The sequence below is a fragment of the Lampetra planeri genome, chromosome 30 (genome assembly GCF_965212315.1).
Source record: "Lampetra planeri chromosome 30, kcLamPlan1.2.h2, whole genome shotgun sequence".
Lineage (NCBI taxonomy): Eukaryota > Metazoa > Chordata > Hyperoartia > Petromyzontiformes > Petromyzontidae > Lampetra > Lampetra planeri.
In genome coordinates, this window is record NC_136136.1 from 6,700,603 (window position 1) to 6,713,393 (window position 12,791).

General features: G+C 47.4%; 1 protein-coding gene across 3 annotated transcripts in view; it reads right to left on the reverse strand.

Moving 5' to 3' along the window:
• The window catches only part of LOC144728869 (NTPase KAP family P-loop domain-containing protein 1-like), a 17,109-nt gene extending 5,260 nt beyond the window's left edge, over positions 1-11,849 (reverse strand). The window contains exons 1-4 of one of the 3 annotated variants that reach the window (XM_078608565.1): positions 11,413-11,849; positions 7,000-7,068; positions 4,194-4,322; positions 163-1,958 (exon numbers count right to left, since the gene is read on the reverse strand). In XM_078608565.1, the coding sequence (XP_078464691.1) occupies positions 163-1,958; positions 4,194-4,322; positions 7,000-7,068; positions 11,413-11,521 (2,103 nt within the window). In that variant the 5' untranslated portion in view covers positions 11,522-11,849. The other 2 variants (XM_078608567.1, XM_078608566.1) reach the window with 2 other exon arrangements.
• Positions 11,850-12,791: the final 942 nt, after the last annotated feature.

Genomic DNA, 12,791 nt, shown 5'->3' on the forward strand with positions numbered 1-12,791 from the left:
TTTGTTGTTGTAACGTCCTGACCCCGTGCCCCTTCTGGACAACTGTGTTAAATAAAAAGAGCTTTACAGCTCATCGGATTCCTCCAGTATAAATAAACAATCCGATTCCGATCAGAGACGCCGCACTGACGGCGGAGTGCTCTTTCAGCTGTGCCAACTCACCTCCTTGCACACGTCCTCGGGGCTCATGCTGTGGATCCGCGTGAATTCGGAGACCAGTCGTCCCAGCTGCCTGCACTCTGCTCCCTTCGTATTACGGTGCATTTTGATGCTGTAATTCCCACGCAGCAGCTCCATCTTCCGTTGCAGCGATCTGTCCAGATTGATGGTGCAGATGTTCAGAATTCGAAAATCGCCCACGGTGAAGCGATAATCCTTGGACAGGAATTTCTCAAACTGATCGGGGTCACCATCCATCTTCAGGAGACGCTCCATCTGGCTCAAGAGGTCGCACATCTCGTGCAGAGAGTCCTCGAAGATGTCCCAAAGAGGGGTCGCATCTGTGATTCTGCATGGACTTTGCGCCTTCTTGACGATGCCCTGCTCATCAATGTCCTGCCTGTCCTCTTTATCGTCCAGACATTGTATTAGCCAGCTGAATCTCCCAGGCCACTGGGTGGACAGCACAGTCCAAGCCGACAGCTTCTCAGGAGTTATGTTTGTTCCCATGGTGACCTGGTTGGCCAAGAGTAGGTTAATGAACACGGGAACCGTGTTTATGATCCGGCGCATCGTGAAAATGTTCTCGTCCACGTAATTGCAAAGGTTACCATTCGGTGCCCTGAGCGCACTGTGCGCCTCTTCAATGGTCTCTTTAGTCTGGCTCCGGAACTGCGTGAATGTGCTGCCCATGGCGCTGCCGACCTTTCTGAGAGGTGTCAACTCTTCCATCTTGATTGCCACATCCATCTCGTCGTCGACGCAAACAACCTTCTCCGGGTTCCTCATCATCACGCTCGCGCTGGTGCTCTTTATCATGTGGTCCAGGAGCTTTGACTTCATCCCCTTATTGATTGACGGCATGCTGAATGGCAGGTCCACGAAGCGGTTCAGCAGCTCGTAGCCATTGAAGTCCTTGGCGCCGCCCTTGGTACGAATTTGCTCCACGGATTCGACGACGACGCTCGGGTCCACGGAGAGGATGGAGATGAAGCGAGCCTCCTTGTCGGACAGGAGGATGCTCATGGCCTCCAGCACCTCGACGATCTTCTCTGGGTCGCAGCGGTCCAGGTCTTGCACATTCAGCACCACGCGAATCTTGTTGCGTTCGAACACCTCCATGAAGCGAAGGAAATTGGTGATGATGTTCACCTCCTGTTTCACGTTGTTCATGAAGCCTAGCTCGGCACTGAAATCCTTTTTGTCCATGAGCCTCTCCACCTGATCTTTCTGCGTCCAGAACAGGTTGCGCACTACCATCATGGAGCTCTTGAGGAAGAACAACGTGGAGATGCCCAGCATGCTCCCTGCTATGCCCTCGATGGCCGACACCACGTCACCCCCGTAGTGGCTGGGAAACCCAATGCCCACGATGACGACGATGAACGCCGCGAGCATCATTACAAAGATGATAGTGATCGCCCACAGAGGGAGGCACAGGAACATCTTCGGATTCCAAACTTCGTCCTTATCGTCCAATCGCGGCACCGTCTTTCTGCCTAGAGCGCGGTAGATGCTCGTGGGCAGCGGGCGAAATTGGCTTCGCACCTGCTCGCACAGGGCCGTCACCAGGCCGGCCCACAGCCGGTTGCTCCCCGCGAACTCCCAGGCGTTGAAGGAGACGAAGATGAAGCGGACGTTGAGCTGTTCCCGCTGCCGCTGGCTCACGACGGGAATGAAGAACAGCAGGCGGAAGACGAGGGCGAGGAGGCCGCACGGCCCGTTCGCGGAGCGCGGCCGCGTCTGTGTGCGCCTGTATTCCTTTTCCGCGATCCGCTGAGAGCCCTTTATCAAGCAGTCTGAGCGACAGTAATGAAGAGGGTTCAATCAATGTTGTTGTTGTTATTTACGAGGCATAGGCAGTGCTCCTGATAACATTTTAGGTCTTTTGAGAAATTTACACTCCCAGTTTCGATGCAATGCACATAAAGTTTACTTTCAGGGTGGATAATGAAACAAAACCCTTGAAGCCAGGAATAGACTTGATATGAGTAAACATATTACTTATGGGGTATCGATCAAACAGAAGCTAAGTTTTCTTTTTTACCGCGAGGTTACTCTGAACAATCCGACAACAAAAAGTTGGTATTATCGTGCCAAAACAAGCAACAAATACACCCCTTGCTCTGACGCGTCCGAGAAAATGTCTCAACGAGAATCGTTCAGAGGAGTTTACCTTTCCACCGAATGCATTCTTGGATTCCAGAATCAACAAACGCTCCAGTGAGGAGCAAACCCCTCATGAAACCGCGCCCTCACCATTGTGCGATCTCGAGCCCGGGGTCAGCGTAGCTACCTTACTGGACATCTGTGAAAAAGATCTGCATAGCCCATCGGATTCCTCCGGTATAAGTGTAGTGACAGAGAAAGGTCACTACTGTGTCGGCCCGTACGAAGGCTGGGGGCCCCAAGGGGGTGCCTGGGGGGTCACGTGGTGGAGGGATCCGGACCCTCCCAGAGGTGGGGGAAGTGAGGCGTGTCCTGGGAAGGGAGGCGTGGCCTGAAGAGAGCCAGCCACGCCGGGGCGGAGCCAGCCACGCCAAACCAAATATAAGCGTGGTGTGAACGCAGAGCGAGGGGCTGTTGTACTGTACTCCAAGGTGAAGACATCTTCGGTCGTCAAGTCCCGAGTCGTCGTCCTGGGCCAGGCAGGCCGTTGCCTGCCTGGTCCAGTCTGTGTCGTGTTCCAGAGTGTTAGTGAGTTGAGGAAGGTGGTCACCACCTTATGTACAGTGTTATATTACTTACCGTTTAATAAATAGTGTTGCCTCCAAGCTGCGTGTGTGTGCACCTAATTTGAACCTACTACATAAGTACAAATTGTGATTGTGTGTAAAAAAATATATATTTTACGCTGCGACACGCGAACGTGCCTAAGTCTAAATTTCACCGCGTAAGGCAAAAGGCATCCAGTGCACAGCTCATCTAGAGCACTAGTTCAAAGGAAAGCAACAGCATTATTCTACTGTATGTATACTCTTTGGTTCTTTCGGTAAAGTCACGTAGGTATAAAATTTGTATTAAATAAATCACGACGTTTCGGGCGCAACACAAGCGTCCGTCATCAGGTGGGAAAGCATGGCCTGCTGCTGCTGATGCAGACTGTTTGTTGAACTTCTTTCGCACTGACTGTACAAAGCCATCTGTGCCAATCGGAGGTGCCGGGGGAAGGGCGACAACACATCCGTGAGTGTGATGATGGCAGCAGCAGCAATCAGTTCAAGAACTCGATGCCAATGTCAAGGTCTGGGAACGACGATGAGTGCTTCAGGAGAGAGTTCGTGCCGTTGCTCTATTCCTCCGGTGAAGGAGCGCAGACGACAGTGGTTGTCTCCGTAGTTCACTCTACTGAGTGCCGTAGCTCCCCCTACCGTTAACACAAACAGCCGTCGTTCTAGAGGCATGAGCAAAACTAAGCAGTGGCTTTGTCTTCAGTGTATCTCTGTGGGTCTCTGTGTATCTCTGGGAGTCTCTGTGGGTTTATTACACGGTCCGCAGTTCGAGTTACTATCATAATTTAATTTCATATAGCGTCATTCGTGCAATTGTATCCCAGAACGCTGACATGGCCGCAATCGCACTTATGTGGCTTGTGTCTTTAATGTTCTATTGGGTGGGAGACTGTAATAGCGTTGCTGGTCGCGAGGTCCAAACATTGACCTCGTTAATGCATGTACGTTCATCTTCTTTCGCACCGTGCGTAGCCAACCCTGCCAATCAGATCTGCTAATCCAGATATGGTCAGCGTCGTTCACGCGAGTACAGGTGGACGCACGCCTGTCACTCGTCCATTCAACATCATGATCATCATCGTCGTCAACCATCGTCCACTACCACGCTCATCCACAATAAAGTTTTTTTTTGGTTAGATCGCGTAAATATATAAATGTGTCTTTAAAACCCGCCACCACCCGACACAACTCACTAGTAAGGGTTGTCACGTAAACAGAACATGCCAATTCGTCACTCGTACAGCAACACCGGTGTGTTGGAGAGCCAAGCCACAACATTTACAATCTAAGTACCACGCTCACCTTGAATCTTTTTCAGCATCTGCCCTCCGCCGCTGCCCCAGGGCGCGTACAGCCCCACGGTGATAGGAGTGGCCGCGTAGCAGAGCGCCTTGGCCAGGCACATCGCGTACTGGTTGTACTCATCCAGCTCTGCCCCGGGAGGAAGGCGATTGTTAGCGTGCGCCAATTGCGTGTGTCGATGAGACACGCCGCAATCACCGTCGTCGTTCGAGAGACAGACCGGGAGATCGTCGCCATCATCGTCATCATCGTGAGCAGCATCGGCAGCAGCTTTTGGTGTGTCATCAAAGGTGTCGTGAGCCGTGCCCTTTCTTAAAGACGTCAGCGATCGTGTGAGCCCAATAACCCCCTCTTCCTCTTAACTCATAAGCACAGCACAGTTGCTGTACCCCCCACCCCACGTCACGGTTTGTGCTCTGTACCGAGCTCTTTCTGGCATGTCATAAAAACATTTTAAAAAGACATTGGCGATCGTGGACTTCCCTTCCACTTAGCTCTGTCCGTGATATTTACTCAAGAACTCTGCATCGGATGCTCCTCCGAGTTGCATCCAATTGTTCAAATTGCCCGTGGTGGAACCGAATACGTTCTCTCTCCCGGATTCCTCATCATCATCATCAAATGTATAATCACCGTCATTCCATTCAGCATCTCTACATCACCATCAACCAATATCAATTTGAAAAACGGACCAGAACCAGCACCGTGGAAAGTCCAGACTGACCAGTGGTGGACACTTTACAATCGTTATGGCGGTGAGTGCCAGCCCAGCATAGACCGACCCCTATTGACCCCCTGTTACCTTTACAAACTCATTCAAATATTTTACTGTCACAGGTAAATTATCAAGATGATTAGAATCTATTGCTATACAGGGTGTTTCGAAGAGATGGACCCGATTTAAAATCGCTATATCTCTGCTTCTCCCAGCGCACAAAGAGCCCCTAGCCTCAGCCATTCGCAAGACACACTGCCTCAACGTATGGGGACCCCAAGACTTGGCGCTACACTATTGGCCCCCAAGATCCCCAGACATCACACCCTGCAACTTTTTCTTGTGGGGATACGTCAAAGACCGTGTTTTTGTGCCACCATTAGCGACTGATCTGGATGACCTCAAAAACAGAATCATGGCAGCGGTGACTTCAGTGGAAGAAGATACTTTGAGAGGCGTTTGGGACGAATTCAACTATCGTTTCGATGTTGTCCGTACAGCATGTGGAGGGCACATAGAGCATTTATAAAATGGTTAGTAAAACTTGATAACTCATTAAACCGTTTGTAACTGTTTGTGTAATTGTAACATGTGGCCTTTACCCCCGAGTTCTGGCCGTCTTCCCTACAGGTTCTGTTGATTTCCTGCTGTCCATACACGACGCATAAGGATCTATGGATGAAATGCACCTTACAAATGGTTATTATTATTACTTTTGAAGTTTTTACTGTTCACCTGTGCAGGCCTACCGCAATAAACCAGTCTTCCCTGAAAGAAAACGTTGATTCTTTGGACCCGAGTGTAAATGTTATGCCGGTGCCTTCCTCTATCAACAGACGACTACTACTAGCTACATGCCTTTTGGATTTGACGGGGGGTGACAATAACCGTGACGGCATTCTGTGCGTACACGCTGACCGGGTGTTATGTGCACATTGTCTCCTTGTGTAGCCGTTTGTAACCATTTTGACCTGCCGTCACTGGGACCTTTTCATTTCCTGAATTGTTCATCGCAAGAATGCACACTGCTCCGTTTCAACAAACGGGTTGATAATGTAACTTTCGGTTTTCTTGAAAGGTAATTTAGAAAAAGAAAGTATTCGTACACACAAATTATTAGTACAGCGTATCATGCAGTGCCGGATTATCCTAGTAGCACAAATAGCATATGATCCGGACCCCGCACTTTCAAGGGCCCCGCGCTAAATGCTTTCAAGCTATCAATTCCGGTGCAGTGATTCTGCACTTGCTCTATTACCATGAACGACTGGGTGTTTAAGGTCAGGGATTTGTCGTATTATCTGTCTGTATAGAAAATTAAACAATTACTTTACTCCGCAAGTTAAACATTTATGTGTTTTTATATATGTGTGTTTAATTTAGCGCCCCTTCATAACATATGCTACAGGCCCCGCACTAGCTTAATCCGGCACTGGTATCATAACATCAGTGATGAACGATAACGAAACCAAGAATGAAACACAAGAAAGGAATCATTATTATTACCAACGTTTGATAGCGTTTTACAGTCATACTTAAACACGGAAATTATCATCACTGTGACAAATAAAATGCTACCAACACAATGTAAACGGCATTCGAAATTGAATGCAATTGGTTTTCCGATGATGCATGACACGAAAGTATATGTTTCACGTACCTTTTACAAACCTTCTTAATATATGTAACCGAAAGTTATTGAATCTTTTTTATGGCTAATTAGTAAAATGTTCCCACCATTGGAACTTTGGGGGACTTTGTATACGTGAATCAATACAGCCTTCCAGCTTCAATGCGAATGGTTGAATTCTGTTGCAATTTTTCCTGAGTCACATCACTACTTTGACCTATCTACGATTCGGTCTCTAGCACTACAAGGCTTACACGCCGCGAGCATCCTCGTCAAGCCAGTGGCCCGTTGAAGAAGACGAAGCGTGCATTGAGGCCTGGGTTCTCTAATGCTCTCGGGCGAGCGCGGTATTACGGGCGAGTGCAGTGTACAGGTGAATGCAGTGTACAGGTGAGTGCAGTGTACAGGTGAGTGCAGTGTACAGGTGAGTGCAGTGTACACCAGGACACAGCTCGGCTCACCGAAATTATCCATGGCTGGGTCTTTATCAGGCGGAAAGTTTCCTGTGATGTCTCTTTGACCTGCACCACCTGAACGACATAACATCCACCCCCACCACGATAAGCACGCAGAGACGAAGAGCCTTCGAGAATAATAATATTAATTACTATGGACCGATTTATAAACGATTCTGGCGGACGGGGTTACGACGCGCATGTTTACACACGCTGCAATCTGACCCAAAGATCTCATACGAAGTAATATTTTCGGTCGCGAGAATCCGCCAACGTGTTACAATGTATGGACCGTCGAGGGAAGTCATTGTTAGCGAGCGCCTGTGACGGTTTGCACGAGGTACTTGAGCCTGAGCGCACGCAGGAAAAAGCAGAACACACAGACACACACGGCACAAAGACCAGCCACACCTGATTTGCACCTCTGTTATCAGGAGTGTTACGGTCAAAGTGCTCTTTGCCTGAAGCGAGCCTAATGGCTGGGCTCGTGTGTCTGTTGGCTAAGCTACGCGGTGCCAAATGAACATTGCACGAGGTGTCTCAGTTAGGCACCTTTATGGTTCATATATGTATGTTGAAGTTCGTCGGGAGACTTACCTCATTCAACAATTCGTCATTGCTAGCAACAGAGACCGGCTTTCGGCGAACCATTGAACATCGTGCGCTTTCAGATACGCTTCTGCGGCTATCTGGAATTCTCTCCCTTCCGATGTTAGGAAGCCACTGGGGCGATGCGCTTTTAGATCTAAATTGAAAACTAATTTATTTAGAACTGCTTTTTGTCTTTAGTTTATTCTCCTTCCCCTGCACCTCCGATTAGCATGGTTTGCTACGTACTTCAACATACATACATGAACGGTTTTGTCATCCAAACTTGACCCCATTAATTCCCCGTCGTTTAGGCCGTCAGCGTTAATGAACAGGTCTGCCGAGCTGAGATTAGCCTTCTACTCATGCCCTTGGATGATCGCAAGCGCTCACCGGATTGGGTGAGGTGTAGGGCGGAAGAGCAAGATACTCGCGAAATTCAAGTACATGGTGCTTTAAAAAAAAAGTTAACACTTCTCAAAATTTGCAACAATACCACTTCATGGCTCTCTTTTCCCCTCTGTACCATCCGAAAAAATACATTTATTTCACCCATGACTAATGTGAAAGAGATTCTCGAAACATTTATCATATATGATACTAGCGGTAAGTACCTGGCGTTGCCCGGGCGAAAAGGGCAGACACACACATGGACTTACACACAGACATCGACCCATACACATAGAAACACATCGACTTACATGCACACACACACATATGGACTCACACACACAGACATCGACTATAAACACACACATGGACTTACACACAGACATCGACCCATACACATAGAAACACATCGACTTACATGCACACACACACATATGGACTCACACACACAGACATCGACTATAGACACACACATGGAGTTACACACACACATGGACTCACACACGTAGACTTACACACACATATGGACTCACACACACATACATAGACTGACAGACACATTGACCTACACACACACATTTGGACTTAGAAAGACAGACATATCGACTAAGAGACACACACAGGGACTTACGCACACACATACATATCGACGCACACACACACATGGAGTGACGCACACACATTGACTCACACACACAGACACACAGACTTACACACATCACCGCAGACACGCACATCGACCGACACACACACATGGACTTAGACGCAGGCATTATTATTGTGAAAAATAACTTCATGTAAAATTAGTTGTCTACACACGCACACACATATTGACTAACACACACACACATGGACTTACGCACACACACATAGACGGTATGCACTATCACTACAGCAATGCATACCGACTGTGGTGGTACCTGCTTTGACTCCAGCAGTGCACACGGACTGTGGTGGTTTCTGGTATGACTACAGCAGTGGCTAGTGACCGTGGTGTAACCTGCTATCACAAAGGCAGTGCATACTGACAGTGGTGTAACCTGGTATCACGAGAGCAGTGCATACTGAATGTGGTGGTACCTGCTATTAACACAGTAGTGCATACTGTGGTGGTATCTGCTATAAGTACAGCAGTGCATACTGACTGTGGTGGTACCTGCTATGATTACAGCAGTGGATATTGTGGTGGTACCCGCTATGATTACAGCAGTGCATACTGCTGTGGTGGTACCTGCTATGATAACAGCAGTGCATACTGTGCTGGTGGTACCTGCTATGATTACAGCAGTGCATATTGTGCTTGTACCTGCTATCACTACAATAGTACATGGTGACGCTATGTATGTTATATCTAAAAGGGAAATGTGTGAATGTGTGTGTGTGTGTTGGAAATGGTAAGCATACTTGGCGTTGGCTTGGCGATATGCAAGTGAAACGGGAATAGGGCGATTCCAGAGGAATCTCCGACCTTTAGATTCCTTAGCGCGATTTAAATAATCGATTCGGCGCGCGCTTTGGTTTAATATTGAAATATTTAGTTGCATTTTCATTTGAATGTAATGTTTTAAAGTTTTCTGAAGTTTTTACATATATTTTGTGCCGGACAACGCTGGGTATTTTCCGTTAGTAGCAGTATATTTGGACTCTATAGCACAAATTCCTCAGGTGACAGAGTGGCGTGGCGAGGCCTGGTCCCGTGCAGAGCCCCCGGCCTTGCCTAGATGGCCTGGGCGGCCGAGGCCGGGGCCTGACCCGCTATCCCCCCCCCCCCCGGCGCTGGAAGAATCGTGTGTAGGCGCTATAATTGTAGTATGTAGCGAGCCTATAATCGTAAGTGCACACATTGGGGTGGGGGGGGGAGAGAAGAGGACGTGACAGTGTGATGAAATTACCTCAGCGTTGCGTGTCAATTTTGTAGCATTTTTACCGCGAGTGAGAAATGGCATCAGCGTCGAGCGAGGGGGGCGTACGCGCGTTGCCATGGCAACTGCCTGTCAGCGGTTCGCGCATGCGCAAGAGCGTGCTTTGTCCCGCGCCGGTCGGCAAATATAAATAAATAAAGATAAATTGCACCAAAAACTCGCTTTTTACCACTTTAAAGGTGACGGATGGGAAAACGGAATAGCCTATTCCCACCGCGGGGCTCGGGGCGTGCCGCCCGGCAAATTTATTTTGTCGTAAACCCCACCGTCCGAGAGCCAAATCCCTCGCAAGCGAGCGTGCGCAGACGGACAGACAGAGGGAGAGACAAAGAATGCCTTTTATAGGTTAAAAGAAAAGAAGATAAGAAAACAGAAGAGACTGTTGGGGCAAGTGCTGTTAGCGAGCACCTATGAAGGCCGGTACCGCACACGAGGGGGTGGGTGACAGCACCACGCTCAGCCGCCTTTGTCCCCCCAGTGGCGATGTTCACACAGCAGACCAGTTACTCGTTTGAGGCTGAGTCGACCTAGGGGAGGCCCAGGACCGGTTAAAATAATCGTCACCGGTGGTGGCCGTGAGCGGGAATTGAACTCGAGTAGCCGGGTTCGTAGCGCAGCGGCGCGCTAACCACTACACCACAATGCGTGATGCTTCCACATGCGCGGGTCACATGACAGATTTGACATCACAGCTCACTTGCTGTGTAAAAAATATATGCATTATTGAGCTCTCCCCCCCCACAAAAAAAGTGTAGTTTAAGAATTTTTGCATGGTGTACAGTCTAGAAAATACCCAAATGGCAAATTTCAAGTTTGTTGTATGTCGGGAAGTATGCTAAACATTTTGAACAAACACACATAATCACAACTTTGCCTTTTATATTTATGGAGATAACCATCGACAATTACAATTGGTCTTGCAATTGATACACATGTATTGCTACAGTAGAGTTATTGCAACGTGAAAAATGCAAACAGCGAATGAGTAAATTGGCAAATGCATGAACGAATGGGTGAACAGACAAACGAGTGTATAGGGAGCGTATAAATAAGTGGAATTGGCAAATGACCGTGTGAATGATGAATGAATGATGGAATTCGTGGATGATTGACCGAATGAGTGAGAAAAATATTCTTAGGTTTTTTCGGTAAAGTCACGTAAGTAAAACATTAAAATTAATAAAAGTACTTTTACTTGATACAGCTGTCGTGGCTGTGACGGTTCCACCTGAAGACGGAAGCTTGTGTTGCCTCCGAAACGTCGTGATTTTTATTTTATTTTTTAATTAATTTTAATGTTTTACCTACGTGACTTTACCGAAAAACCTAAGAATATGAATCCTTGCAGTCACGAAAGCTTCAAATCTAGAATTGAGTGAGAAAATGTAAATATCGAATAGGCGGATGAAGTGAGTGAATGAGCGAATGAATGATCACATAGGTGGATGAATCGGCAAATAAGCGGATGAATGAACGAAGGAGAAAATCAAATGAGTTATGCACGCACGCAGATATTTACCTTTATCCTCCGGGGTCTCTTCAAGCGACTGATAATTCACCTTGGTAGCTCCGACTCTTATGGCCTGGGACTCGCCCCCACACGTGTGGTCAGAGGTCGCGGTGGGCATTGGCAGGGCCGGACCTTGGGCAAACACACACGAGGCGCACGGTTGAAAGGTAAACTTTCTTTTCGAGTAACGTCACGGTTCAAGATTATTATTGACGTTTTTCGTTGACGGTGGTGGTGGTGGTTATTGTTAAACAAGGTGTGGATCGGACTAAACGGATGGTGGAGGAATTAATGAGTGAAGTTCAAGTGAACAGTGACCATGATTGTAGCGATAGAGTAATGAGGAGACGGCTGACCGCTGATCAGTGATTTGAGTGACTTAGTGAATGCACATGATCATCAACCTTAAACAAAATATCTGCTCATGCTGCTGCATTTCCAGTGCTACGCAAGGACAATTAACAAAATCAGCACATTTTGATTTAAAGCTTTCGTAACTGCAGGGATTCATATTCTTGGTTCTTTCGGTACCGAACTGTGTAAAAGTACCGAAAGAACCAAGAATATGAAACTCAACACATTCGTCGATAACACTGTGTGACATTGAAAGTTAAAAATTCCTTCTAATAGGCGACTTTTCGGGAAATCTTCCTTCTTCGTAGCACTCAAATCAATAACCCGGACTGCTTTACGACGACTGCAAACACTCCTGGCAAGCTTGCTTGGCTGGTTGCAGTGGGGAGTGATCATCACATCGTCTCTAGCAACGACGCTTAAGTGACCAGGCATTGCAAGGAGGAGGCTGTCACGTGGCTCTCTAATTGTTACTTTTTTCACTGTATATCTGGTGCACTAACTGTGTAAAAGTCACGTGTAAAAGCATTAACTTGCGATCTGGCTTGGGTCCTTCATTGTTCCTGTACTTTTCTAACACCACTTCTGTTCTTACTGAAATCACAGCCCAAGGACCTGAGCAAAAATATCCGAAAATTGCAAGGTACTCGGACATCTGGTCTCTTCAGTTCTCACCTGGTGAAACAAATATACTTGAACCACACACTGTAACGCTCTGAACCGCCACAACCCTATCAACACTGGATTTAGAAACATGCGTTTAGACTATTTGGCTGCTATACATTTCCACATGAAAAGCCAATTTCTTAACCTATCATTTGTGGCCAGGTCACTTCTGAAAAAAAAGTTATATAGCTCAGTGGGCCTTACCTGATACAATAAAAAACTAGTTTAAAAGTTTACTTTGAATAGGATACCACAACTACCACACTCACAGTGTCCTGGCATCATCACCATGAATATAAAAACAAATCGCCACAAACTACGGATCTAAACAACATCGTGATAACACCACCATCATCATAATCACCACA